At 40.2% G+C, this 25,091-nt stretch overlaps 1 protein-coding gene across 1 annotated transcript; it reads right to left on the reverse strand.

The window, feature by feature from the left end:
• Positions 1 to 1,828: 1,828 nt before the first annotated feature.
• On the reverse strand, positions 1,829 to 24,952 carry LOC132134585 (macrophage mannose receptor 1). Its single transcript, XM_059547118.1, has 50 exons — positions 24,896 to 24,952; positions 23,735 to 23,880; positions 23,540 to 23,652; positions 19,966 to 20,099; positions 19,649 to 19,872; positions 19,289 to 19,398; positions 19,019 to 19,137; positions 18,721 to 18,856; positions 18,554 to 18,636; positions 17,770 to 17,889; positions 17,567 to 17,668; positions 16,983 to 17,141; positions 16,711 to 16,793; positions 15,651 to 15,795; positions 14,927 to 14,968; positions 14,585 to 14,752; positions 14,398 to 14,517; positions 14,174 to 14,284; positions 14,054 to 14,086; positions 12,291 to 12,425; positions 12,064 to 12,210; positions 11,727 to 11,861; positions 11,469 to 11,623; positions 11,184 to 11,328; positions 11,010 to 11,064; positions 10,689 to 10,755; positions 10,460 to 10,593; positions 10,340 to 10,383; positions 10,087 to 10,260; positions 9,508 to 9,662; positions 9,322 to 9,435; positions 9,124 to 9,239; positions 8,889 to 9,040; positions 8,567 to 8,772; positions 7,555 to 7,729; positions 7,253 to 7,474; positions 6,872 to 7,041; positions 6,650 to 6,720; positions 6,442 to 6,542; positions 5,766 to 5,885; positions 5,502 to 5,648; positions 4,977 to 5,131; positions 4,764 to 4,863; positions 4,350 to 4,585; positions 4,090 to 4,279; positions 3,760 to 4,011; positions 3,480 to 3,662; positions 2,982 to 3,032; positions 2,756 to 2,904; positions 1,829 to 2,592 (listed from the first exon to the last, which is right to left on the reverse strand). Exons 1-50 carry the CDS (start codon positions 24,936 to 24,938, stop codon positions 2,548 to 2,550), a joined length of 6,492 nt encoding a protein of 2,163 aa, XP_059403101.1. The 5' UTR covers positions 24,939 to 24,952; the 3' UTR covers positions 1,829 to 2,547.
• Positions 24,953 to 25,091: the final 139 nt, after the last annotated feature.

Below are 25,091 nucleotides of genomic sequence, written 5' to 3' on the forward strand. Positions count from 1 at the left end.
TGATGGGTTTTAACTTCATTCAGGAGATTTTGGGTAACTGCACAACTGACAGACTTTGAGCGCTCACACACACACACTGGCTCGCTCGCACGCACACACACACTCACACACACACACACATACACACACACTGACTCACACACACACACTGACGCACACACGCTCGCTCGCACGCACGCACGCCCGCACACACACACACACTCACTCACACACTGACTCACACTCACTCACACACTGACTCACACTCACACATACACACACACTGACTCACACACACACACTGACACACACGCACACACACACACACACACTCACACACACACACACACACTCACACACTGACACGCACACACACACACACTGACACACACGCTCAAACGCACGCACGCTCGCTCGCACGCACGCACGCACACACACTCACACTCACACACACACACTTACACACTCACACACACGCACACTCACACTCACACACACACACGCACACACACTCACACGCACGCACACTCTCAACGACGTCTCATTGGTCAAATCCTTTGGCACTTTTTAAATAGAGCACCAAGTATTTCCTGTCCATCCGTATTTCCTTTCTTTCTTAATCTTGGGTCCAGAGCAGCAGAAGTTGATTGACTCCCAAATGAGGAAAAAATTTTTTTACTTTCTGTGAACTTTGGAAGATTAAAATACTGTCAAAATGGAATATCAATATGAAACTATTTGCATTTATTTTAAATCCCATGATGTGCTTGGTTTTCTACAACCTTACTAAACTCCTAAAGGGCAAAAGTCTGATTTGATTGTTGATTATCAAATCTTCATTGAAAGTGGTTTTGTGTGTCACATTGAGTTAAAAAAAAGAGACCTGAAGATCTGTTTCCTCAGGATCCACTTGGATATGAATTGAATTAAATCTTTATTATTCTGTTTGTTGTCATTTGTTTTTGGTACCTCACAGACGATATAACACGTACAGCTTATTCACAACACATGAGAATATAAACACAGAACAAAGAAAAACTAATATCAACTAATATTCTGATGCACAAAGTGTTTGGATTTGTGATTTTTTTTTTCTCTCAAATTTTACAAGAACTCAGTTTATTTTATGACACACTCTGACATCCATACCAACACACACACAATTATAGATGCATTATTTATATTATTGGCTCTATAATATGCATAAGCAGAAAACCGGAATAAAGCTAGTGTTTGCTTTTGTGATAACGACCCGAGCAGTCACAAGGAGGATCAATAGCGAAGCTGGGGTCCAAAGTGTTGTTTATTAAAGCAGGTGTGCAAAAATATGCAAATAAATAGGTATAAGAGCTTAAAACAAAGATTGTAATAAAAACTAAAACTAAAACAAGTGTAAAACAAGAACTGCAAGTACTAAAAACAGTTTCACTTGCTCACAGCACAAGAATCTTGTCCAAACTTTATCTGTTCGCCCCCAGCTTCTAGCGGCAGCAATCTTAAATACACTCTTCCCAAATTGGAATATACCATTCTTTTATAAAAACTCTTGACTTTGACATGATATACACAAGATTTAGAAATGAGTTCAAGTAAATAAATACAATTAATAAGACTTAAAAAATAAGAATTAAAAAGAGAACAAATAAACCAAAACATTTGCACCAAGATTAACAGTGAAACCCGGGATAGTAGACATTTTCTACTCCATCACAGCTTTATAGGAAAAAAATCAAAATTTGATCCTTGCCAACAGAATAAAAGCCAATTAACAAAAATTGCATAATTTTACCGTTGAATGGCAATGCGATTTAAAAATTCAATTTTTGTGTACTAAATGCAAAATAAAAAGTAAAAGTCCCATGATAATACACACGTGCCAAAATTCATGCAGTTGGCAATAACACAGGCAAAATGATAAAAAAAATAACCAGAAAAGGACAAAACAAGGGCCAGTGTGGGTCGCACAAGGGTTAAACAAGATCATTGTGAGAGATCATTTTTGAATGAGATGTGTCTGTTGTAACGTTTTATTGATTGCCATGTTTATTATTCTATTTAATTTACTGTTATTACTGGCTTTTACATTTCAGATCCGGAAAGATCTGAACTGATGTTGGGCCATGGAGATGTTTTCAGTGTCAGCGTTTCATCCTCAAGATGTGAGCGTTTGTTCAGAGACTTACGATGTTTGATAGCGTCTGTGTTTTCTGAAATCGTTTCTAAAGATGCAGTTTGGGTGTTTTTAGCCCAGCTTCCACTAGCTGCCAAACAGAAGACACGCTTTAAAACACACACACACACACACACACACACACACACACACACACACACACAAAGCTATAAAAAAATGTATAATGCTGTTTAGTAAATATCTTTATTTTAAATTCATTGAAGAAACAACTGTACAGACAATAAACGTTACCACAACAATGCATTTGTGCATATTTATTAATATAAAAAAGTAACAAAAGATCTGTAGAAGGATGCTTGTATGATTAAGTTTCAGTGCTGATTGAAGATACTTCAGTGCTTTAGTTCCTGTACAAAAGAAGATGAATCTCACACGGTTCATGTGTCAGATTCTCCAGCGAAGTTCGGATTGGAGAACGCGGGCTGTTAACCGATAGTGAAAGTAAGTTTTAATACAGAAAACGTTTCTATACTCCTTGCTGGCATCAAACATGTTGAACGCACTTTAAGCCGTTTTCTCTTATTCAGGTTAAACACACACAACATGGTTCACACTGAGAAAAAATGAGATGATCACTAAACTTACCACATCAATATTTTTGGTTTCGTGTTTGAAGAAGCTGATATCTCCTGGTTTTACGCCCTTCACTCTAAAGATGTAGTACATCATGGCCAGGATCAGCGCGGCTCCTGCGATCGCTCCAATAACAGCCCCAGCGATCAGACCTCCATCCACTGCATCACACACAACAGCTTCAGTCACAGCAGCACATCAACACTAGTGTGTCAGAGAAATCAGTTCAGAAACTCACTCGGTGACGGGTCAGTCGGGATGACGATCCCATTATCATCGGTCACGTAATCTGAAAACAAGATCACATGCTATTAGAAGCGGGTTCAGACAACATGGAATCGGTTCTCAACAAGATACTGGCACGACTTTTCTGTCAGATCGCTCTGAACTGTGCGTGTTGTGAGTACTTCAATACCACGACTTAGGTGCCCTTGAGCAAGGCATCGAACCCCCAACTGCTCCCCGGGCGCCGCAGCATAAATGGCTGCCCACTGCTCCGGGTGTGTGTTCACAGTGTGTGTGTGTGTGTTCACTGCTCTGTGTGTGTGTGCATTTCGGATGGGTTAAATGCAGAGCACAAATTCTGAGTATGGGTCACCATACTTGGCCGAATGTCACGTCACTTTCGTCACTTTCACTTTCAGGTATGAGCTGTGTCTCTAAAAGCTGTACCCGCTGTTCACTCACTAAACATGAACTGATGCACGGTTTGGGAGTGTGAAGGAGGTGAACCTACACTGCCGGTGTCGACACACGAAGCCTCTCTTCTGCACACAGTTGTTGTCGTTCCACGTTCCGTCGTGATACATCTCCACGCAGTTCTCTTTCCCCACGTCACCATCATGAATGGCTTCATTGGGTTCTCCTGGAGCCCAGTTTGTGAAGCCCAGAGAAGTCAGATCCGTCCAGCCCCAGCCATCTACAATCACAATCAGCACATGATCAGCAAATCTGATCTGAAATCCCACGAAAGGCCTGCAGGTGATGGATGATGGACAGAGAGATCAGCTGCGTACATGAGCGGTCTCTGGTGAGGCCGATCCAGATATTGTGGTACTTGGTGTAGTTGATGTTCCTGATGAACTCCACCTCGGCTCGACTGTGAATCGAGGCTAATTCTCCTCCGTTCACCTCTTGGCAAAGGTGTCTCGCCTCTGGCCACGAGTAACCCACTTTTCCGTTATATGCGTAGTAGCAGTAACGTCCGTACGGCCACCAGCCCGGCAAACACTTCCCATCTCCAGGAGCCGGCGTGGATGGAGGCTTTTCTGCAGAGAGATTGGAGACCGGTGTTTGTAACTGATGTGAAGCACTTGCCGCACATCGGTGGCGTTTGTCAGCTTTACCTTTAGTGATTTTGCAGATGTAGGGCTTGGCAGCGGCGCAGGCCGTGTCGTTCCAGGTGCCCTGGATGAAGTGTGAGGGCGCATGCATGCTGACACACCCTTCTCCCTCGTGATTGGTCGGTTCCCCCGGGCCCCAGTGCGTGAAGAACACCGGCCAGCCATCGGACCATTTGTACAAATCGCTGCCAGCCTGCAGGAGAAGAGCAACAGCTTGAGTTCTGTTCAACATTTGTTATGCTCATTAAACTGTGAGGAAGTACCAGTCGACGAAGTCCGATCCAGGCGTCCGTCTTGCCCTGCTGCACAGCTGCGGAGATGAAGGCCTGGTCGTAGCTCATGTCCACACTGGCCAGGTTCCCTCCCTCCTTCACACAGGCCTGCTGAGCTTCTTCCCAGGTCTTGGGCTCTGAAACCAGCTTATAGCAGCTGCTGTACCAGGTGATGTATCCAGACGGACACGGGGTGCTGGTGGGCGGCGGGACAGGAATGCTGCTCGCTGCAGAAAACACCCAGAGAATCATCAAGGGTTAGAGCTGTCTTAAACCTAAAGTCATCTTAGAGTTAAGGGTTATCTAATGAAAAGTCAATTCAGGCTGAGAACTCGAGGCCATGACATCAGCAGCAGTGTTTATATAACTACACTTAAAATAAGACACAAGTGAAGATGTAAGTACATTTCTTCTTAGAGCACACCCATCCTCGCTGGTGGTCACAGTTCTCATCGTTCCAGCGGCCCGTGACCAGGTGATTATGGGAGATTGAAGTACAATGCTCCTGAAAGAAAGACATCAGAGATCAGCATCATCTCCTCTGCAGGTGTCATCAGCTAGCTATATGTTTAAAAAATACCATAAATATCTAAGTACAACATAACAGTAATTTCTCACCTTGCCATCAGCATTGTTTGGCTCTTTATCGGCCCAGTTAGTGTATAAGACAGGACTGACTCCATCACTCCACGCAAACTTCCCTTCATGAAGCGTATCAGATAAACCAATCCAAACGGGTACAACCAGATCCCTGAGATAACTAGCCACAAAATCTGGAGAGAGGATCAAAATTTCACACATTGGGACAACATGAACTAGTGTTTCCTGAAGCACAGCGTTTTATGGGTTAGACTTTGGATCTGACGTGTCATTGTTGCCGGATATAGATAATTAAATAGATGTAAAGCAAACAAAACAAAACAAAAACAAACAGAAAGCAAGTGAAATTATCTTACATAACAAAATTTGAATGAAGTTCAAAAAAAGAAAAGAAAGAAAGTTTAAGTCAAAATATAACAACTATATGTTTGCCAAGCCATCATAATAAAAAGAGAAGTTTCAGCTTGGGGCTCACTTGCAAACCATGTACTAATCCTCTTTTAACAAAGGAGGGGACTGCTGTTATAACGTCTTATGAAGTACCGTTTTCATTCTGATCATCGATGATGGCCAGATCTCCCTTCTGCTTTCGGCACCAATCTCGTGCGTAAGTCCAGTTCGCCTTGATCTCAGTCTGATGATAGTGGTTTCCTTTGAAAATGTAGCATTTGCTGCGGAATTTCATCCAACCTGGAACAATCAAAATTACAATCTTTCTTCAGGAAAAATAAAATCACGGAACTTTTTCCCAGATTAGCCTGACTGATCATTGACTGATTCAAGCATGTTGGTTTGTGTCAGCCGTACCCTCGGGGCAGTTTCCGTCCCATGGTGCCGTTGGAGGCGGCGGTGTGTGGTCATTTCCTGGATATTTCTTACACACATAACCAGCACTGGCACGTCCACAGTTTGCATCATTCCACGAACCTATCGAAAACAAAACATTCCAATTTATACCACTTTCATCTCTGAATCCTAAAAGCATCACATGTTAGTATACAATAAATAAATAAATTCAGCTACAGTTAATAAATGCACAAATAACACAGAATGTGAAGTCTGTTTTGCACATTGGACTTTATATCTGACTTGAGTATTTTTTTAAGCACTGACTGATGTACTACATTTCATTGTGAATTTTTTTCTTGTTCACTTTTTGTTGTACAGAGTTGATAATTCTTATTTATTATGCGTAATATATTGATATATTGTAATGTTTTGAAAATGCATCCATTAAAATAAATATAATAAATGGTAGTGTTATTTTATAACAAGAATATGATGATGGCGATCAGTATTGTTAGGGTTTGATAGTTAGGGATGATAGTGTACAGTTTTAATAATAATAATAATAATTTTAAGTTAGGGTTATTGATATATATATATATATATTTAGTATTTATATGATATGTTAATATGAAGTAAAATAAAATGGACATTAATATGAAGGATCCGGATTCAGTGTAAAACTATATTAGTGCACCTGGATGTCTGTTCATCTGCACACACTGTTCTTCTCCGTTTGCATCGTTGGGTTCTCCAGGACCCCAGTGCACATACGTCACCGGAGAGAGATCGACCCACCTGAACACAGAAACAGCTCGATAGGACTGACTGTCATGCCACAGAACACGTTAAAAACACATATGTGGAAACAAATAATACTTATATTCAAATGTTTTAAGGCTTACAGATACTCTCCTCCTGCAACCCCAAACATTATCATTCCAATCCAGGCCGCAGCCGCTTGACCGGTGCCCACCTGAAAACATCACATAATCAGACCAGTGCTTTCACAGATCACACAGTTACATTCATCTTTTATGTGCAGTCTTACGAGGATTCACGTCATTTGTGAAGAAATTCAAGTCATTGCCAAAAATCACTGATCAAACATTCAAAAGCTTTCGTACCAGGCTGACCACGAAAGACTGCTCGGCTTCATCAGCGATGGACAGCAGCTGAGCTTTCTCTTCGTAACACCTCACAAGAGCCATGTGAAAGTCCACAATATCTGTGTCATTATAGTAATAACAGATGCCATTGTTCTTCCTCCAGCCAGGGTTCGATCCGCACTCAGGAGCTGAAGAAATAAAATAAAAAACATTAATAAACAAACACCTCCAATAAATTTACTAATTCTGATCCCACACGCACAAATAGTTTTCTACATGTTATTTAGCTATTTGCTCCAGATTTTAAGAATGGATAGCATTACATTAACTACATTTCTCAGCATTTTACAAACAGAAACAGAGCATTATTTCACTGGTAATGACTGATTACACTGGCACCTGGTTCAGGGGACGGAGGCGCTGGAGGTATAATGGGTTTCTTTCCTTTAGCAATCATGCAAATCCAGTCCTGGTGGGCATCACAGTTCAGGTCGTTCCACCAGGATGTCCCGTTTTCAGTGGTCACCATCTCCACACAGTTTTCTCGACCATTGTGATTATTTGGTTCACCGTGGCCCCAGTTTGTGTGACTGACCGGTGTCCCGTCGCTCCAGTGGTAACCTTAGAGAAGAGAGGCTAGAAACGGTTCGGCTCCAACTACAAGTAATTCTCAAAAGTGAAACACCGGCGAGCAAACGAACCTCCCTCTACTGGGTTGACGCTCAGTCCGATCCACTTGGTCTTTCCCTTTGAGAAGCTGGACAGGAAAAGTTCCTCCTCTGGACTGTGGATGCTGAGCAGATTGGCGCCACGGGCGAGGCAGTCTTCTCTAGCCGCCTGCCAGCTCTTCTTCTGGGCAAAGTCTACTGTGAACAGCTTTGAAAAGTAGAAATACAGCAACAAGTAGACAATTAAAAAAAACAGAACATGTATTTTAATAATCACCAGGCTTACATGTTGCTTATCCTGGGCTTTAGCTGGCAAATCATGTGAGGCACTCCCTCTGGCATGACAATCTTAATAAAATGTTGTAGTGTCTGATGCACCAAGATTTTCAAATATTGTACTGTGTGCATGTTTAAAATTTCAGGGAAGAAAATCTGCAAAGATTCTCCTTATGTGTGTGCTGCAACCTAATTTCATAATCGGTCTGTACTCTGATTGTCAGTGTGTTCTGAACTCATACAATCACATAAAATTAATCTTTATTCTGCGTTCACACACACAGCATTACAACAGTAATTTAGTGCTAATGTTACAACTTCCCTAACCCTTCCTCTCCACACTCCGACATACAATGAAAAAGTCTAGCAATTTTTCCTTTTGTCTAGTTATTTAAAGAAGAGCAATACTGGGGTTTAAACAGTGTATTTTTACAGGGCTAATGTCAGTCATTCCTGTTGTTACATTTACACCTAGTATTCAAGGTGTAGGTTTGTGCAAGAAAACAGGATTCTTCTCATGTTTCACTGGATGGTTGTTCTTTGCTGATATGGACAGAAAGTCTATTCTTTTGTTCAATTCTGATGAAATGCCTCTGCTATAGCCCCCTAAAAATGGCCTAGCGACGCCCATGACCCTAAAAATGGCCTAGCGACGCCCATGAGTGCATGTATGTGCAGGTGCATGTTCACGTGAATGATACTTCCTAGCAATTACCCACTTTTTGGTGTGCATGTAAGCTTAGTCAGTAGAAGGCATAGCTTAGATCACCTTGTAGCAGTTTCTGAAGTGAGGCTGTCCGCCCCAGCCGCTCTCGCACCCGGTCACCGGAGGCAGTGTCGGAGCTCGAGTCGGTGGAGAGATGCCGTTACGAGGAGCTTCACACACAAACGGGAATGATTCTTCACACTGTTTGTTATTCCAGAATCCTGCCAGCGGGCTGGTCGACATCGTGACACAGGATCCAGCGTGATTATCTAGAGATACAGTGAAATCTGATTGGTTCATGAACAATGATTTCATTTGTCCAGCAGTTCTAGACAGGTGTAACTGTCTAGGACAGAAGTATTCGCAGTGTAAACGGTTGAATTACTTGGCTCGTTGCGGCCCCAGTTGGTGTAAGTTATTAAAGCGTCATTGTCCCAGTAATAGTCGACACCTGCCACCCCTCCTCTCGCCCGCAGCCCGATCCACCAGTCGCCGGAGTACCGGCTCATCAGAGCTGTGAAGTGAGCTTGTTCGTACCTGCAGAGGGCAACAGCAGCTGAGTGACTGGAGCTACATGAGCACAGACTATAAACAGGAACACAAGAGGGTTAGATGCTCACAAGTCCATGATATGCAGCAGAGTGCTGCTCTGACTCTCACAGAACGCTTTGGCTTCCTCACGACTTCTAGCAGCTTCTTCAAACCAATAGCAAGAATACTCAAAAACTTCCCAGCCCTGCAGTACAGACACACACACATGTAGTTAGCGTGTGGGAGTCAGGGTCACTGATGACCATCCACGAGAATACATGACTGACCTGAGGACAGCCGTAGATGGTGGGCTGGATGGAGGGCAGAGGATAGTGACCTTTGGGCATCTTACAGACATAGGTGTTTAGCTCCGTGCAGGTGACGTCGTTCCATCGGCCCGTCTGAGACACAAAGCATTACGATGACATTCATGAACCTGCGTTTATTTTTGTGTCTGTCGGTAAATGCAGTACCTGATGGAACATCTCCACACAGTCCTCACTGAAGCCCAGGTGGTTGTTGGGTTCTCCGGGAGCCCAGTATGTGAACGTGACCTCATGATGATCTGACCACGAGAACAAACCTGAGAAGCCCAGATCATTCAGACCGATCCACACGTCATTGGTGGCTGTTTGAAGGGACAAAGAGGAAATGTTGTGAGAAGAGCGCATATAACCGTCTTTGTGTGTGGAGCCTTTACACACACACACACACACACACACACACTCACACACACGTGTAATTGGCTATGTATAACCAAACATCTGTGACCTTCCAGTCTCTCTCGTGAAACCAACATGGAAGTGAGTTAAACTGCAATTCATCAACTGGCCGCTAGAGACTGGCTCCGAAAGCAAGTCAATTCCAAAGACCCCCCCCCCCAAGTTAAAATACCCAACTTTACAACAGAAAACATATGTTTACAGCCTGGTTTGGTCTATATACATAATTTTGCCCTTCATGACAACTGTGAGTTGATGAAAAGAATGTAACTGTGATTTTATTCATTTGTGTTTATTTGCACCTAAACAATCTAGTAAATGCACATGTACCCTGGTACAGGTAACTCTCCAGCCAGCTCTGTTCTGTCATGGACAGAATCGACACCAGATCGGCTCCTAACTGCCTGCAGGATGTTCTTGCGCTGTGCCACGTCTTCTTCTCCTCAAACGGCTTATAGCAGAACTCTCCAAACTCATACCAGTCTGGACCAGAACACCTCAGCTCTGAAGAGACACGTTGTTCAGACCAAGCAGCTTTTGCAATGAAGTAATGATGTTGTGATTAATAAGAAAATTGTCTCACCTCCGTCAGTAAAGTGGTATGACACGGAGTAGAGCCCATCAAACCTGTGACACATCATAATGTACTTCACTCTAAAGCTAACTCTCTAACAAGCAGATATGTCAAAGACTGGAGGCTTACTGTCTGGACACGATGCCGTTTCTGGTGGATCCGCTGTAAAAGTTCTGACCCTCAGCTTTGAGAAGAGTGCAGTCTCCTCCAATGTCATTGAGAACCACTCCAGCGTGAATCGCAGCGGCACAGATAGTAGAGTCCTGAAACAAATGACATTCACGAATCATAAAAAAAATGCATGATTGATGCTCATACTAGGTTGAAGCGGTCGGGTGATAATCGATTACACTCGTACCCCACGATACATGTCTGTCCCGTACAAAGAGTACGCCTCACTGGCACAACCAGCAGGACAATGAACCCTGAAACAAACAAGAACCCAAAGCAAAATGTTTTTAAATGCAACGTAAACCCCCCAAAACATGCATAACATATATATGGCACAACTGCTGAATTTCCTGTTAGAACATTTAGACCAGTAGTTATGTAAATCAGTAAATAATGGAGAGATTGAAGGTTGAAGGAGAGATTGAAGGCTACTGATTTTACAATAAGACTTAACCAGGGTTTCAGATATTCAAAGACTCAATTCAAAGATATTCAAAGACTCAATTACGTCATTCTGTCTACAGAGTGGTCCAGGTTGGGTTTTGCACTGCAAGTCACAGCATCTGAAAAAAAGAGGAAAGACGTTGGCTTAATTTACACTGAGAACAGACTGGGATAGATTATAGTTCTATTCAGTTTTAAAGATGAATCATCTTCTGAATCAAGCTTCAGTTGAGCTCACAGTCCGGTAAGCAGCCCAAAATGTCCAGTCGCAGCCCTGCTTGACCATTCCACTCCAGCGGAAGAACACGAACATACTGCGCTGAGATCGGTGTCCCCAACAAACGTGTCTCTGGAGACGTCCTGTCCACAGAACCTGGATACTCCTGTGACGAAACCAGCATCAGAACCTTTTAAACTGAAAATATCTGATCTTCTCACAGACAGATGCTCCTCACAAGCTCTTGAGAGGTTTTCTTTCATTAAATCAACTCCAAACATCTAGGAGTGGTGTGTGTGTGTTTACCCCTCCATCGTTGCTGTAGTCTTTCCAGGACAGGCCATCTGTACTGGTCTGGATCTTAAATTTAGTGATCCAGTGATCTGAAGATGGGCAGCCCTGAATGACAACCCCTGTGATCTTCTTCAGCTGACCCACATTCACCTGAATCCAAGAGTTTGCTGAAATACAGTTTGAACGGAAAGGATTTTAGTTTTCTGTTCAGATACCTGAAACAATATTATGAGTGATTTTGTGGTTCATTCGAATATTAAGGAGACAGACCAGAGGTGGAGGGCATCCAGCACGAGTTCCCTTTCAGTCGAGCTTTATCTGGTCCTTTTCCACTGAGAGACGATGATGCTGAGAGCATTGAATTAGTGATGTTTCCGTCCTCTACACCCAGCCCTCTCACACACACTGGAAACAATACACACTCATCAGGGAATGTGTCACATACATATTTTGTTTGTTTTTGTATTAGAAGTTCTTCCTCCTCTCCTTAAGAAGAGCTTCATCTCGAGGACTGGTATGATTTACCAAACACATCTTGTCATTCAAACTTTTTTCCCCAGAACCTTTCATCATTCATAATCACTCTCTTAGTAAAAGTGTCCCTCACCATTCTGCTCGCAGCTGAAGACCACCTCCAGGTATTTGGAGACAGTGGGGCAGGGATCAGATTCGGTGCGCGCGAAGAGGAAACAGAACTCTCTGTTATCGCAGTTCTTCCTGGCCAAAGCCAGCGTACCCTCAACAGTGCACACACCTGTAAGGTTCATTCAGTACATCAGAGATCCTGCATGAACACTTCAGATGCTCTCATTTACACTCTCAACTGTGATTTACCAGAGGCTCCGTCTCCAAACGGACAGATCTTGTCACTGCGGCGCCCGTAAAAAGCTGACTGGATGTTGATGACGCTGTTCTGGGGGCAGTGAAGGACCAAGCTTGAGTCTTGACATGCGTATGTTGTGTAGAAACCTAGAGTACAACACAAGAACAAACTCAGCGAGGCTCAAGAGCCTCAAGAGATTCATAGCACCAGAGGTGGGTAGTAACGAGTTACATTTACTTCGTTACATTTACTTGAGTAATTTTTTGGGGTAACGAATACTTTTCGGAGTATATTTAAAGATGGGTACTTTATACTCTTACTTGAGTAAATTTTTGGGGGAAAATCTGTACTTTTACTTCGTTACTGTGGGCGACGCTCCTCTCGTTACTTTATCTTAATGCAATAAATGTTATAAATGCTTCAGTTTATTCCAAACGCGCCGTCTACTTTTCTCTGGGCAATGAGCGATGCCCAGTCGCGAATGATTCATTCTTTTGAGTCAATACTGTTCAAAGGCTTGATCAAACCAATTGGCAAACGAGTGAATTGGTTCATGAATCAGTTTGAATGAGTCGTTCAGTTCCCTGCCGCACGCGCTGAGCGTCTGAAGTGGTTCACTCGGAGTTGTAACGTTTAAGAACAGAAAGAGCGTTGAAAACGTGGCTGGAACTGCACTGAATTGAAATCTGCAAAGGCTATTATTTGCTAGCGATGGAGATCCTTATTAGATGAACACCGCGTGTGCTGTCTACTGTTTAACAGGTAATAACTTGGGCTACATTCGATTACAGTACACGATACCACTGTGACATTATTCTGTTGTACGTGTGTGGCTTATAACAGAGGGGAGTCAAGTTGAATGCAGCTTCCAAAAGACAAAAAATAGCCGATTAAGATTTTATTAATTTTAATACAATCACACTGGTGCAAGTCAGCTGCTAAATTCAGATCTGTGATCGCTTGCTGGAGCTGAGCCAGAGATAGATGCGTTTATACAGCGCTGCGCATTATAACAAATCACACATGATTATGTTGAGCTGATTAAAGCATTGGCCAATCAGAGGTGTTCAGATGAGTCATCGCTAAAATGCCGGTGCTTCCTTCACTCGCTCACTGACTGAATACCTCTTTCTGGCGAATTCTCTCGCAGGAACAACAAAGTGCAGATGTGTGTACGAATCTTTAATTAAGATATTGATTTCACAGTGTTAACAGTTTCAGTGATTTTAATGGGAGTTTCTGAGAGTGATTGAAATCTAGACTGTCAGTGAAAATTATCTTTAATAATGTAAATGTTATTTGCTCTCTTTCTGAACAATGAAAGATTAGTAGCAATATTTATATCACATTAACTTTCAATGTTAAATTCACATTTAATATAAAGTCAGTCGTATTAAAAATATGTTATGGCATGACACCTATATCTGTTACTTAAGTAAACAGACAAGCTTTTATAATAAATTACATAAATTGGAGTAAAGGATGATGAAATATATACATTTATACACACACACATACATTACATACATTTTATCTATATATCTAAATAAAAATAGGCTCAGTATATATGACCCAAAGTAACTAGTAACTAACTACTTGAGTAGATTTTTTATCCGATACTCTTTTACTCTTACTCAAGTAACTATTCAAGACTAGTACTTTTACTTTTACTTGAGTAAATATTTCTAGAAGTACTTTTACTTTTACTTGAGTACAGTTTTTGGGTACTCTACCCACCTCTGCATAGCACACAAGAAACAGAAGCCAAACGTACCATCATGCGGCGGAGGAGGCTCGGGTGTGTTCCCTGATAAAGCGAAAAGGTGTATTTTCAAAACATTTATACTTGACTAAATATAAATTCTGAGCCTCTGAATAGAGCAGCAGAACGTACCGCGACGCTTGCAGATATATCCTCTCTTGTTCTCACATTCATCGTCGTTCCACGCTCCAGAGTTGATTAAAATGGACAGGCAGTCTTCATTATAATAATCATCAGGGTTTCCTTTAACAGTAAATGAGAGTTGCAGATTATCTTCTTCATTAAACATAATTTTGATTTATTTAATAAAAAGCTTAAATGGTGTTTTATCATCTCAAATCTTTTCACAGCTTTACCTGAAGCCCAGTTTATATAGCGGAATGGAGAACCGTCCGTCCATGTCCAGCCTCCCTCGGTGATGGAGTCATGCGCTCCCATCCACAGAGAGACGCCCACGGGAACAGACTGGATTTGAGCTGCAGATGAACAAGAGTTGTGTGAGCATACATGGATCTGGAACATCTTGAGTAACTGGATACTAACCTTGGATGAAACCTTGTTCAAACGGCTCAGTGATGCTGACGAGATCTCCACCCTGATTCATGCAATCCGCACGAGCGTCGGCCCACTTCCTCATGGACAGAGTAATAAACAGGTAGCAGTAATCATTAAACGGGTCACCAACCCAGGAGCCGCACTTTGCATTCCAACCTGACAGAAAGAGCAGATGTAAATCAGTTCAAGAGCTCAGGAACAGACACACAGAACAACCAGATGCTTACAGTATGATACAGAGACAGATGTACTGTAAAACTTCGAAACAAACACAAGTGTGTGAATGTCTCAGTGTTTGGTGTGTAGAGAGAGTCAGTAGAAAACCTGTACCTGGACCAGATGTTGGGGGAGGCGGTGGCCCTTGACCCTTTGCTGGAATAAACAAATAAACAAAAAAACATCAGTGTCTCAAAAACAATTCTCTGATCAAAGTAAATCACCTTCATTTATAAAGCGTTTTATATAATAAGGAATGTGAAATCATTATCGAGCATCGCGTTAGTTCAGTAAGGCCACGTTAGTCACGCTTGCCTCAGCTGACAGTCAGCCGTTCCTGATGTCTACCAATCCAGTCTTGACACCTATCACCTGTGGTCTATTTAAATTCCAATTCTTCAGTGTCTCTTCCATCGCATTGCTGCTTGCAATTAACTCCCTCCTCCAACCCCAACTCCACCAACTGAAATTGTCCGAAATCCGATCTAACTTTGTTCTTTCTTTACAGTCTCTTCATTGGAAGCAGTCTCTGACACATTCTGTTTACAACTCATGTAATTGTGAATTGTAATTATGTATGCTTATAATGGTTCTGTTCTGTACCCCAGGGGAGTTTGTCTTGCTGCTCACCCCGCTCTGTCCAAGCATGGCTGCATGGACAGACGTGTGGAGCGTTGCACAGAACATAACTATACCGCCAACTGTATGCAATTATAATTGTCATAAAAATACTTGACGGAAGTGGTCCTGATTGAAGTCTGATTAATATGTGTGAAAAATAAAACAAATACATTTAATAAAAGACTGATCCAAAAGGAAAACCTCAGATTTTTCCCACCTTTCTGGCAGATAAAGGGGTAAGTGGATGTGCAGGGCAGGTCGTTGAATTTTCCCGTGTCCTGGTGCTCGGTTCCACGAATGTGAACGCAGTCTTCATTATTCTGCCAGTCGTCCGGCTGGTTTGTCTCCCAGGGAAGGAAGTCCTGCAGAAGCCAGAGAGAACAGACAATGATCCTCACATGCTTGACATGGAACAAAATAAAGCTTTAAACAACTGGATGCAGAACTGCTGCTCATTCTAAAGGGAGAGAATCCAAAATATTGTTCATCACCATAAGCTTTCTCACTTTGTGTGATCAAATGTAGGTTCGATTAGAAATCTTTATTGTCCACACATGTGGAAATTAATTTTTGGCCCAAAAAAACATGTACCACAAATACACTTGACTTCCCAGTCCAATACAACAGACACACAAAACATACAGTACAAGAAAGTCTTGCCCCAAGAATTACAGACGCATGAGACATAAAATGAGTATATAGAAATGAGGTTAATAGTAATAAAACCATATATAGATAATAAATAAATAATATTAATAAATAACAGCAGTTAATTACATAATTAATTACATCGTTAATTACACAGACCTGATTATAAATAATTTATTTAATAAAGTAATGGCAGATGATGAAAGTATTATATAAATATTTCTTGTTGCTATGGGTAACATGTATCGTCTGCCTGACGGAAGTTTTTCTAATTCCTGTTGGAGAGTTTGTGAGGAGTCCTGAACTATTTGTGAGGCTTTCCTCCAGGTCTGGTTTGTGTACAGTTACCAATATGATCTTACTGTCTATATTAATAATCTTTGTGATCCCATACACGCAGGTGATGTTTTAGGAAATAACCCTTTCCAGCAAACTGGTGTAAACCATCCTCAGGATTCCCTTACACAAATTAAAACTAAACAATCTTTGGCTTGCCTTCTTATATATATAGTCTATGTGCTCAATACATTTTAAGATACAGTCTAGGATAATCCCTATATATTTAAATCTATTTACAATCTCAGCATAGTATTCATTCATGTGCTGAAGTTGATTGGCTGGTCACTTACTGCTTGAGTTCCATCGGTCCATACAAACGTTCCCTCTCTGTTGATGTCATTAAGACCCACCCAGGAAGATCTGCTCATGTGGGCTGTGAGATCAGAGGCCAAAATTAAACGTCATATACGGGGTACCTACTGTACATTGTAGCCCTTATCTAAGTGTTTATAACTAGATAACAAGAACCATATGAAACAAATAATCTGAAAACATATTACATTATTTCTTCTAAATGATTTTTTGAACAAAATGATCCAGGAGATCCGGTCTTCTATTGCACCTGTCAGAAAGCTGACGGTCTCCTGGTTGTGGATGCTGACCAGGTGTCCATTCTGAGCCACACAGTAATTCTCTGCATCCTGCCATTTCTTGACTGTTTCAGTCTCAAAGTGATAGCAGTGTTCACCGAAGAGCAGATAGCCTTCATCACAGTGTGAGTCTGCAGAAAAACATTCAGTGAAACACAGTTAAAACACAACCCTGACACTTCTACCAGGATATTAATTCTACTACTTTCACATTCAGTTTGTTCAGACCAATGTGGAAAAAAACAGCAGACAGGAAGAATGAAAATACAAAATCCCTCTGTAAGTAGATAGTGGTAGTAGATTCTTCCTGTGCTATACAATGTTTGCAAGTGAGCTGTTCGATGTAACAGCTCTGTTTTATGTAACAGCTCTGAATATGTGACCAGAAGTACAAATCTTATTAGATGGCCATTTTTCTTTTCAGTGTAATGAAAAAGAAACTAGAACCCTTCTCTGTAAAACTGACGTCATGGGAAAGTTTGTGTCGTTCTGAAAACAAGCATTAACAGCCGTCCGTTCAGATTAAATGCCAGTGTGGGACTTTCTGCAGCTTCACCTGGAGCCGCTGTGGGCTTCACATTCTGTCCTCCAGGCATCTTGCAAATATATCCCAGGTTTTTAAAGCAGTTGGTGGTTTCCCATTTTCCAGCATAGTTTCCTATTACAAGAGGAAAAAAAAACAGATTCAGCTCAATTTTTTCAAGGAAATCTTTTAAGGCTGTCGTTGTGTGTCTCTCTGGACTCAATGGTCAATCTTACCGGTGTAAATCTGACCACAGTCCCACTGGTTTGCTGAGTTCTGAGGAAAATTTGGGCTCCAGTTTGAAAACTCAACTGCAGTTTTGTCCACCCACCTAAATGTGCCATCTTGGTCCTTATCTGTGTTATAATTCAGAAAGACAACACCAAGATGAGTGATGGAACGTAATGGACTGTTCACATTCAGATATCTGATGCAGATCATAGTACTTCTGATCAGAGACCATCTTGTGAACATTATGAACTCCAGCTACACTATTCATCCTCCATCTGCTTTTCTATTTTTAACTAGAGTTTGTGCCAGCTTCAGATTGGATCTAGCCTCTTATGAAGATTTCAGATGACCATGAAGAAATGATGCTAGTCCCTGCGAGGACTTCAGATGATGCCAACTTTTCCTTATATTGTAATCATTATGATCATCCAAATGAATCATTGCTTTAATATGCTTCTGAACACGTAACATTAATGTGTGTATGATTTTTTTTAGAATTTTGAACTGAACATTACTTTGACAGGAACCTGTGATAACAGATCACTCTTAACTATAACGCAGAAACTATATGTATTGTGAAAATGCAATACAAATAAATGTGAACTGAAGCCTTTTAGGGTCATAAGTTTGGCTAAAATACACATTCTGTAACCCACTGTTTGAGTCACTGAACTGAAGCTCACTTTTAAAAGTTATTTTCTGTAATAGAAGAATTCAAAGAACTTAATTTTGATAAGGATTAGGGTCAATTTTACAAAGGTAAAATGTTGTATTGTATGCATCACTCACCTGAAATGCCAATCCACAGATCAGGAACATCTGTTTGGTGAAAATCAGGCAACTGTGCATTAATGAAGAACTGCTCCCCTTCACTAGAGATGAAAACAAACATATGAGCATGTGTGTGACCCATTAGAACCAAACAAATCTCCCTAAACTTCAGTGCTCATGCTCACTTTTTGATGGTTACTAGGTTTGCTCCCATGTCAAAGCACTTGGTCTGAGCCAGATACCAGCTGGTCAGGAGATTCTGGTTACTGACCACCCAATAACAGTTTCCTGAGTAACTCAACCATCCAGAAGGACAAATGGCTGGAGTGACAGAAACAGAAGAGCATATCACTGAACCGAAAAAACTACTGAAATGCACAATCAAAATTATTTAATACATATAAAATATTAACAACAGAATCATACACATATTGTATCTCAGTGCATATATATTTGGACAATGATTGGAAGTCTGGATCTTACTATTCAAAGCTTTCTTGCACATGTAAGGTCGCTCATAACGACAGACGTGTGTTCTCCATTTCCCATAATCCTCTCCTGATTCTTTTATCATAGCAGTACACACACCGTTGGCTTTGTCACTGGGTTCAACAGTGAGAGTTATTATCACGCAGGTCAACACTTAAATGCTTTAATGTACTATAGTGAAAAGCACTTTCTTTATCACAATTTTGAGAAGGCCATAGTAATAAAACTAATCAGGTGTTGTAACTAGTTTAGCATTTGTCTTACGTGAGATCAGGCTGTCCGGCCGGCCAGTTTGTGTATGTGGATGCACTCGCATCAGACCAGGAGAAGGTCGTGGCATTTGGTTGTATTTGACAGGATAAAGTTGTGCATTTCTGTGAAAAGAATAAAACTGATTACAAATAACACACTGGCAATATAACTGTTTGAACTGTGATTATTTAACATGTGACAAAATACGCGGTCTTGCCTTTAAATTAAAAAAATTCTATGAAAAATAATTGGTCACGCACTGTACTGTCTTTGTTGTTTAACAGACAATTCAACAGATTTCACTGAGGTGCATGTCGTGTATTAAATCAAGTGGTCCAGTGTTGATTTTACAAAGACGGTGATGATTCTCACCATTGTGGAAAAGCCAATCCAGAGGTCAAAGGCGGACGCGTCCAGACGGCTTGTGACATACTGCTCCTCTTCAGAAGATGTGATTGACACCAGGTCTCCTCCTTCTCGGACACAGTCACTGCGAGCTGCCGCCCAGCTCTTCCGGACACCTGCCCTTCTCTTATAGCAGTTAGAGCCGAAGCCCTGCCAGCCGTTCACAGAGTCGCAGACCGGAGCTGGGTTCGCTGGAGAGAGACACAGGACAATGTGTTATACACATACTCAAGCAGATATATATGGTTGATATATGGAGTTAATAGTAAGTACATTATACGTACGGTTTGATCGTTTACAGATATACTGCCGTCTGGCTGAGCAGGTTTCATCGTTCCATCTGCCTTCATTGGCTCCCAGAACCTGCCCACAATCCTCATTATCTGCCCAGTTGTCCGGCTGACCCTCCTTCCAATACCTGCAACTCACCGGATCGGTGGCAATGTTTAGAAGAACTTTATGCATTTTTTTTGTACACAAAACTGCCAATATCAATCTGTATCTTCCTTTGCTCCTCCAGAACCCTCTGCCTCTCAGACACTCTATCCACTCTCTAACATTACACAAACCAATACATCTAACCCTAATATTAATTATAACTACTCTTCCTGTCGACTAGATCTAATATTAACACACCTGCTCAAAAACATTCTGAATCTGTGCAGTCTGTTCAATCCAGACCTTTAAAACTGATCTTAAAACTCAACTTACAAAAAGTTTTGTTAAATAATTGTAGTAGACTGCCTCAATTTTCAGTTCCATGCTTTTTTATCTTGGATTACGATCTCTGTCTGCCCTGTTTGCTTGATTATGGGACTGACTGTATATCTGTTGTTCATGTGGTCTATAAAAAAAAAAAATTCTATTATTTATTTATAGAGATATTTGAATGATCATTTGGTGATCAGCGTGGAGAGCTGTATCTTTCTAAAAAGGATCATTTATCAGAGGGATTTACAAAATATAAACCGTGTTCCTGCAAGAGCTCTAAAGATTCTCAACAGCAATGTCTTTTCATCTGCATGATGTCACTGTAAAAAATTGTGCCGTTAAATAACAGTTATTTACTGGCAGCAGGGGTGTCAGTAAAGTACTGTTAATTTACAGCTTTCAACCATTAATTTACCACTCTTATTTTTTTTTTACAGTATTTTACCATAAATTCTACCATGGAAATTAACTCCACTGCCAATGCTTCAAACAGTTCGAGTTTAAAAGCTAGCATTCCTACGATGTTAGTACTATGAACTTATTTCATCTGAGTCCACTGAGAAGGAATATTTCTTAATATAAAAATGCAAACACTTAATGTGTAGTAGTAAAGTTACTAAATACATGACTTTTACTAAAATCGCTGCAGCTCATTGTCAGCTACAGCACACATGTATGTGCTGAAGAACTTAACACAGAGATCACTGTATCAGCGACTCCACATTTACTGTCTTTATATAAAGCAGCAGAAAAGCAGAATTTGTGGCTCATCATTGACTGAAGCACAGGCTCTACTCTCCAGCACAATGGTGAACCACAAAACTACATTAAACTAACAGATCTCTCTTGTGCAAACACACATTAATACAGCTGAGTTCAGTATTTACTCTCATTATCAGTGTATGACTTTGCATACATTTTTTTTCTATGGATGTTCACAAATATTTTAGTTAAATTAACTTTTTTTCATTTGGTAAATCTGACTTTTACATCTTACAGTATATTGTTGTTTTTCCTTAACTTACCGGCAACAAACTGTAGAAAAACACTTTTTTTTGCTGGCAAACATTAATTTACTTTAACAAACTGTAGAAAAACAGTTATTTACTGGCAGCAGGGGTGGCAGCAGGGGTGCCAGTAAATAACTGTTTTTCTACAGTTTGTTTCCTGTAAATTAATTACAGTTTATTACTGTTAAATTATGTTTCATGCTGTTTTTTCTTCATCTTAAATCTTTAACCCTTTAAACCCCACAACAAAATCCTCAGTTTTAAATGAACACTTATAATGTGTGCACACTGCAGAGTGTTTGAGTAACACTGAATCAGTGAAGTTAATGAGATAATTCTGTGATTAATTGATGATTGAGCATTAGTGATGAACACCTGCTATTAACAAACAGAATCACTAAAGGAAAGAGAAACACAAGAACTACAAATGACTTCAGCCACAGCCTTAGATGAAATCAATTGAAATAAAAGAATTCATCAAATCTCTCAAGCTCTGATTAACCAACTCCTAAAACAGCTTCACCAGATTCACATTACTAACCAGACCGACTGTATTTCTGTCAGATGTCTACAGAAGATCTTATTGAGAGTTAAATGGGTTTAGGTGTTTTTTTCACTACCATGATGGATATCAGTGTTTACTTTAGTTGGTTACTTTAGAAGGTTTTTTTTTTTTTTTTTTTTTTTTACATGCTGTAACAATGCATCTTCAGAACTTGTTATAGCAAAACAGAAAGGTCAACAGAAGAAAATCTGGTATTGTTGTTTATAGATTGACAAGAACAAACAATATTGTTTCTGAACCAATCCCATGTCCCTTCTCTTATCGAATATTGATACTACAGCAAAAGAAGGAACACTGCTGAGCCTTAAGTTAACAGTCTTAAGAAAATTTCATTCATAAAAAAAAACCTTTGCTGGAATTTAGACAGAAACATCAATAATCAGCGTATGAATCACAACAATGGTGACAATCCACAAAATAAATAAACAGATCAGTTCTGAACATCACAAAACATGCTACTAAAACTTAAGACAAATGCAAAATTATAAGCACATACGAATTCAAGAAAATAAGTGAACAATTTAGGCATAATTTATTCATGCCACAATGCATGCTGGGAGTCATGGATGAGTTTTATCCTGTGCTGGTACCCAGCATGCATTGCATCATGAACCTTTTGATTGTCACCATTGCTGAGATTCATATGCTGATTGTTGATGTCTCTCTTTGAGTGGTGCGGATACTGCTGCCCAAAATAGTTCAAACTCAAACTGTCGTTAAATCCATATGTTCCGTTTGTCACATTACAGTTCAATCTTATAAAATTTAAGAAACAAAAAACTGTAATTCACTCACATATTTCAACACCAAATTAATAATTGATTAATATAGCAACACTTTAAGTCAGTCTAGTAGATCATGCCTGACAGAAACAGCCATAATCACTTGACCACCAAAATTAATATTGCTGTAACAGATGTATCAGAAAGATACAAATACAGCAATGAAACAAAATTTAAAGTACAGAAGTCAAGGGCCAGGAGCCCAACTAATGCAAACACTGATCAAACGAACCCGTAACATTATCATCTAAATCTCTCTAATTCTCAATAAGATCTTTTGATCTCTGATCTGATAGAAATAAAGTCAGTCTGGTTAGTAATGAGTGAAGTTGGTAAAGCTGTTTGTTGATTGTTTAAATCTTCAGTTGATTTCATCTAAGGCTGTGGCTGAAGTCAGTTGTAGTTCTTGTGTTTGTCTTGTTTCTCTTTTCTTCAGTGATTCTGCTCGTTAACAGCAGCTGTTCATCAGTGTCTGAATTCACTCATTAGTGTTCATTCTCTCTGTCAGGTGGACTATATTAGTAAACACATGTAGGAAGAGTGATATATGATAATAATGAGGATGAAGGGTGTGATTTGAAACACTTTGAACGTTGTTAGTTTACGATGTATAGCAGCAGGCTTCCTTCTCCGAAAATGATGAATATTACCCAGAATGCACTGATTTAAAGAAAAACAGTATGTTACTGTCAAAATTTGGCCGTTTTTTTTACAGCGATTTTTAACAGTGTAGAGCTGCACAACGAACACATTCAGAAATCAGTGGTAAAGGAGTGATTTTCTGACTCACGAGAGGTAGGGATAGAAAACAGTCCCATCACTCCATTCCCAGTTCCCCTCGGACGCCACGTCATTCAGTCCGATCCAGAAGATGGAGGTGCTGATCTGCGTTCGGACCCACGTCTGAACAGGACAGAGACAGAAGAGCATGTCAGATGTAGATGTGGTCTATTTCTCATCGTTACTGTGGTGGTGTGTGTCTCACCCGCTCATGAATGTCCTGGATGCTCATCAGATTACTTCCTTTACTGACACAATCCTCCAGAGCATCGTGCCATGACTTCATGTCAGAAGAGAAGAAGTAGCATCTCTCCTCGTACGGCCGCCAGCCATCCTCACACTGACTGAAGCCTTACACACAACAGTCTACTTATAGTTTCTCTTATTTACTCAGAAACAACATGAGGTCAGAAATGAAAGAGAACAAATAAGAGAAACTATGTTTTCAGTATTACTATTCACAAGCCTTTCTACGAGATCATTGCATGTAGACCTACAGACAGAACTTGGGTAATAAATTCATTAAACAGTTTTTCTAAGACAAATTGTGTTTTATTCTATGCTGCTGAAATAAACTTTCTGCTTGTGAAAGACAATGCTTCAATTCTCCATCATAAAATAGCCTCATGACTGAGATGTAAAGCTTGTCATATGCACTGCTAATGTTTTACTGGAAACGGTGTCATAAACAATTATATGGTTCGAATCAGACCCTGTAGAAGAATCACCATTTTATTAGTTTACCTCGATTGTAAAGTCTACAAAGTTAAATGACTGTAGTAAAGACACAGAGCACAAATATGGCACACATTTGTTTCTGACTGCTTTTAAAACTGCCAGCATTAGTTCACTATAATGCCTACTTAATTTTGTTAAATGATAATTTTTTTTTATGCTAGATGTTAGATTGAATTAAAAAAAGTATTTACAAATCTTTACATTCATGAAAATGGCCAAACATCTCATAATATATATTGTTTGATCAACATTATCTTAAGGTTAAATGTATCTTTCCATTTAGTTTGTATTTTAAACAGGAAAAAAACATATTTTGGATCCTATACACTTATAATACATTCATATTCATAATACATATAACTATACGTTTTATATATTAAACATAAAATACTTCTTTGTTTTGTTATAGAGTTTAACAATGATTTATTAGCATAAGTCTATGGTTCTGATGGACTCCTGGAAATTTTGCACTGATCTTAACGTTACTGAATCACTTGATCCTGGATAAAACTGCTAGGAAGAGACATTAATGATTAGAAAAGAATTAAGCTTTTGCCATTTCTACAAATTAATTATTCTATTAAATGTGTTATCCTATTCAATTTACTTTGAAAATGAGTGAACTTACCAGAATGAATGAGGCCAATGAAGGTGAAGGCTAACAAAAGCATGATTGAATATATTGTTTTTAGTCTGTAAATTGAAACAGCATTACATGGGTTTATTTTCCTGTCATTCCTTCTGTTTGTCCACACGCCTGTCCTCTGGAGATCTGCACATCATCACACATCGAAGGCTCTTTTTACCCTCACCAGAGTCCAAAG

The sequence above is a fragment of the Carassius carassius genome, unplaced genomic scaffold (assembly GCF_963082965.1).
Source record: "Carassius carassius unplaced genomic scaffold, fCarCar2.1 SCAFFOLD_74, whole genome shotgun sequence".
Taxonomy (NCBI): Eukaryota; Metazoa; Chordata; class Actinopteri; order Cypriniformes; family Cyprinidae; genus Carassius; species Carassius carassius.

Excerpts from the sequence above, each read along its gene's own strand:
- LOC132134585 (XM_059547118.1), bottom strand. The coding sequence starts at position 24,938 with ATGCTTTTGTTAGCCTTCACCTTCATTGGCCTCATTCATTCTG. Across the intron at positions 9,436-9,507 it reads GTGTGGAGATGTTCCATCAG|ACGGGCCGATGGAACGACGT; the intron begins GTACTGCATTTA and ends TTTGTGTCTCAG. Across the intron at positions 4,012-4,089 it reads CATCTGCAAAATCACTAAAG|AAAAGCCTCCATCCACGCCG; the intron begins GTAAAGCTGACA and ends ATCTCTCTGCAG.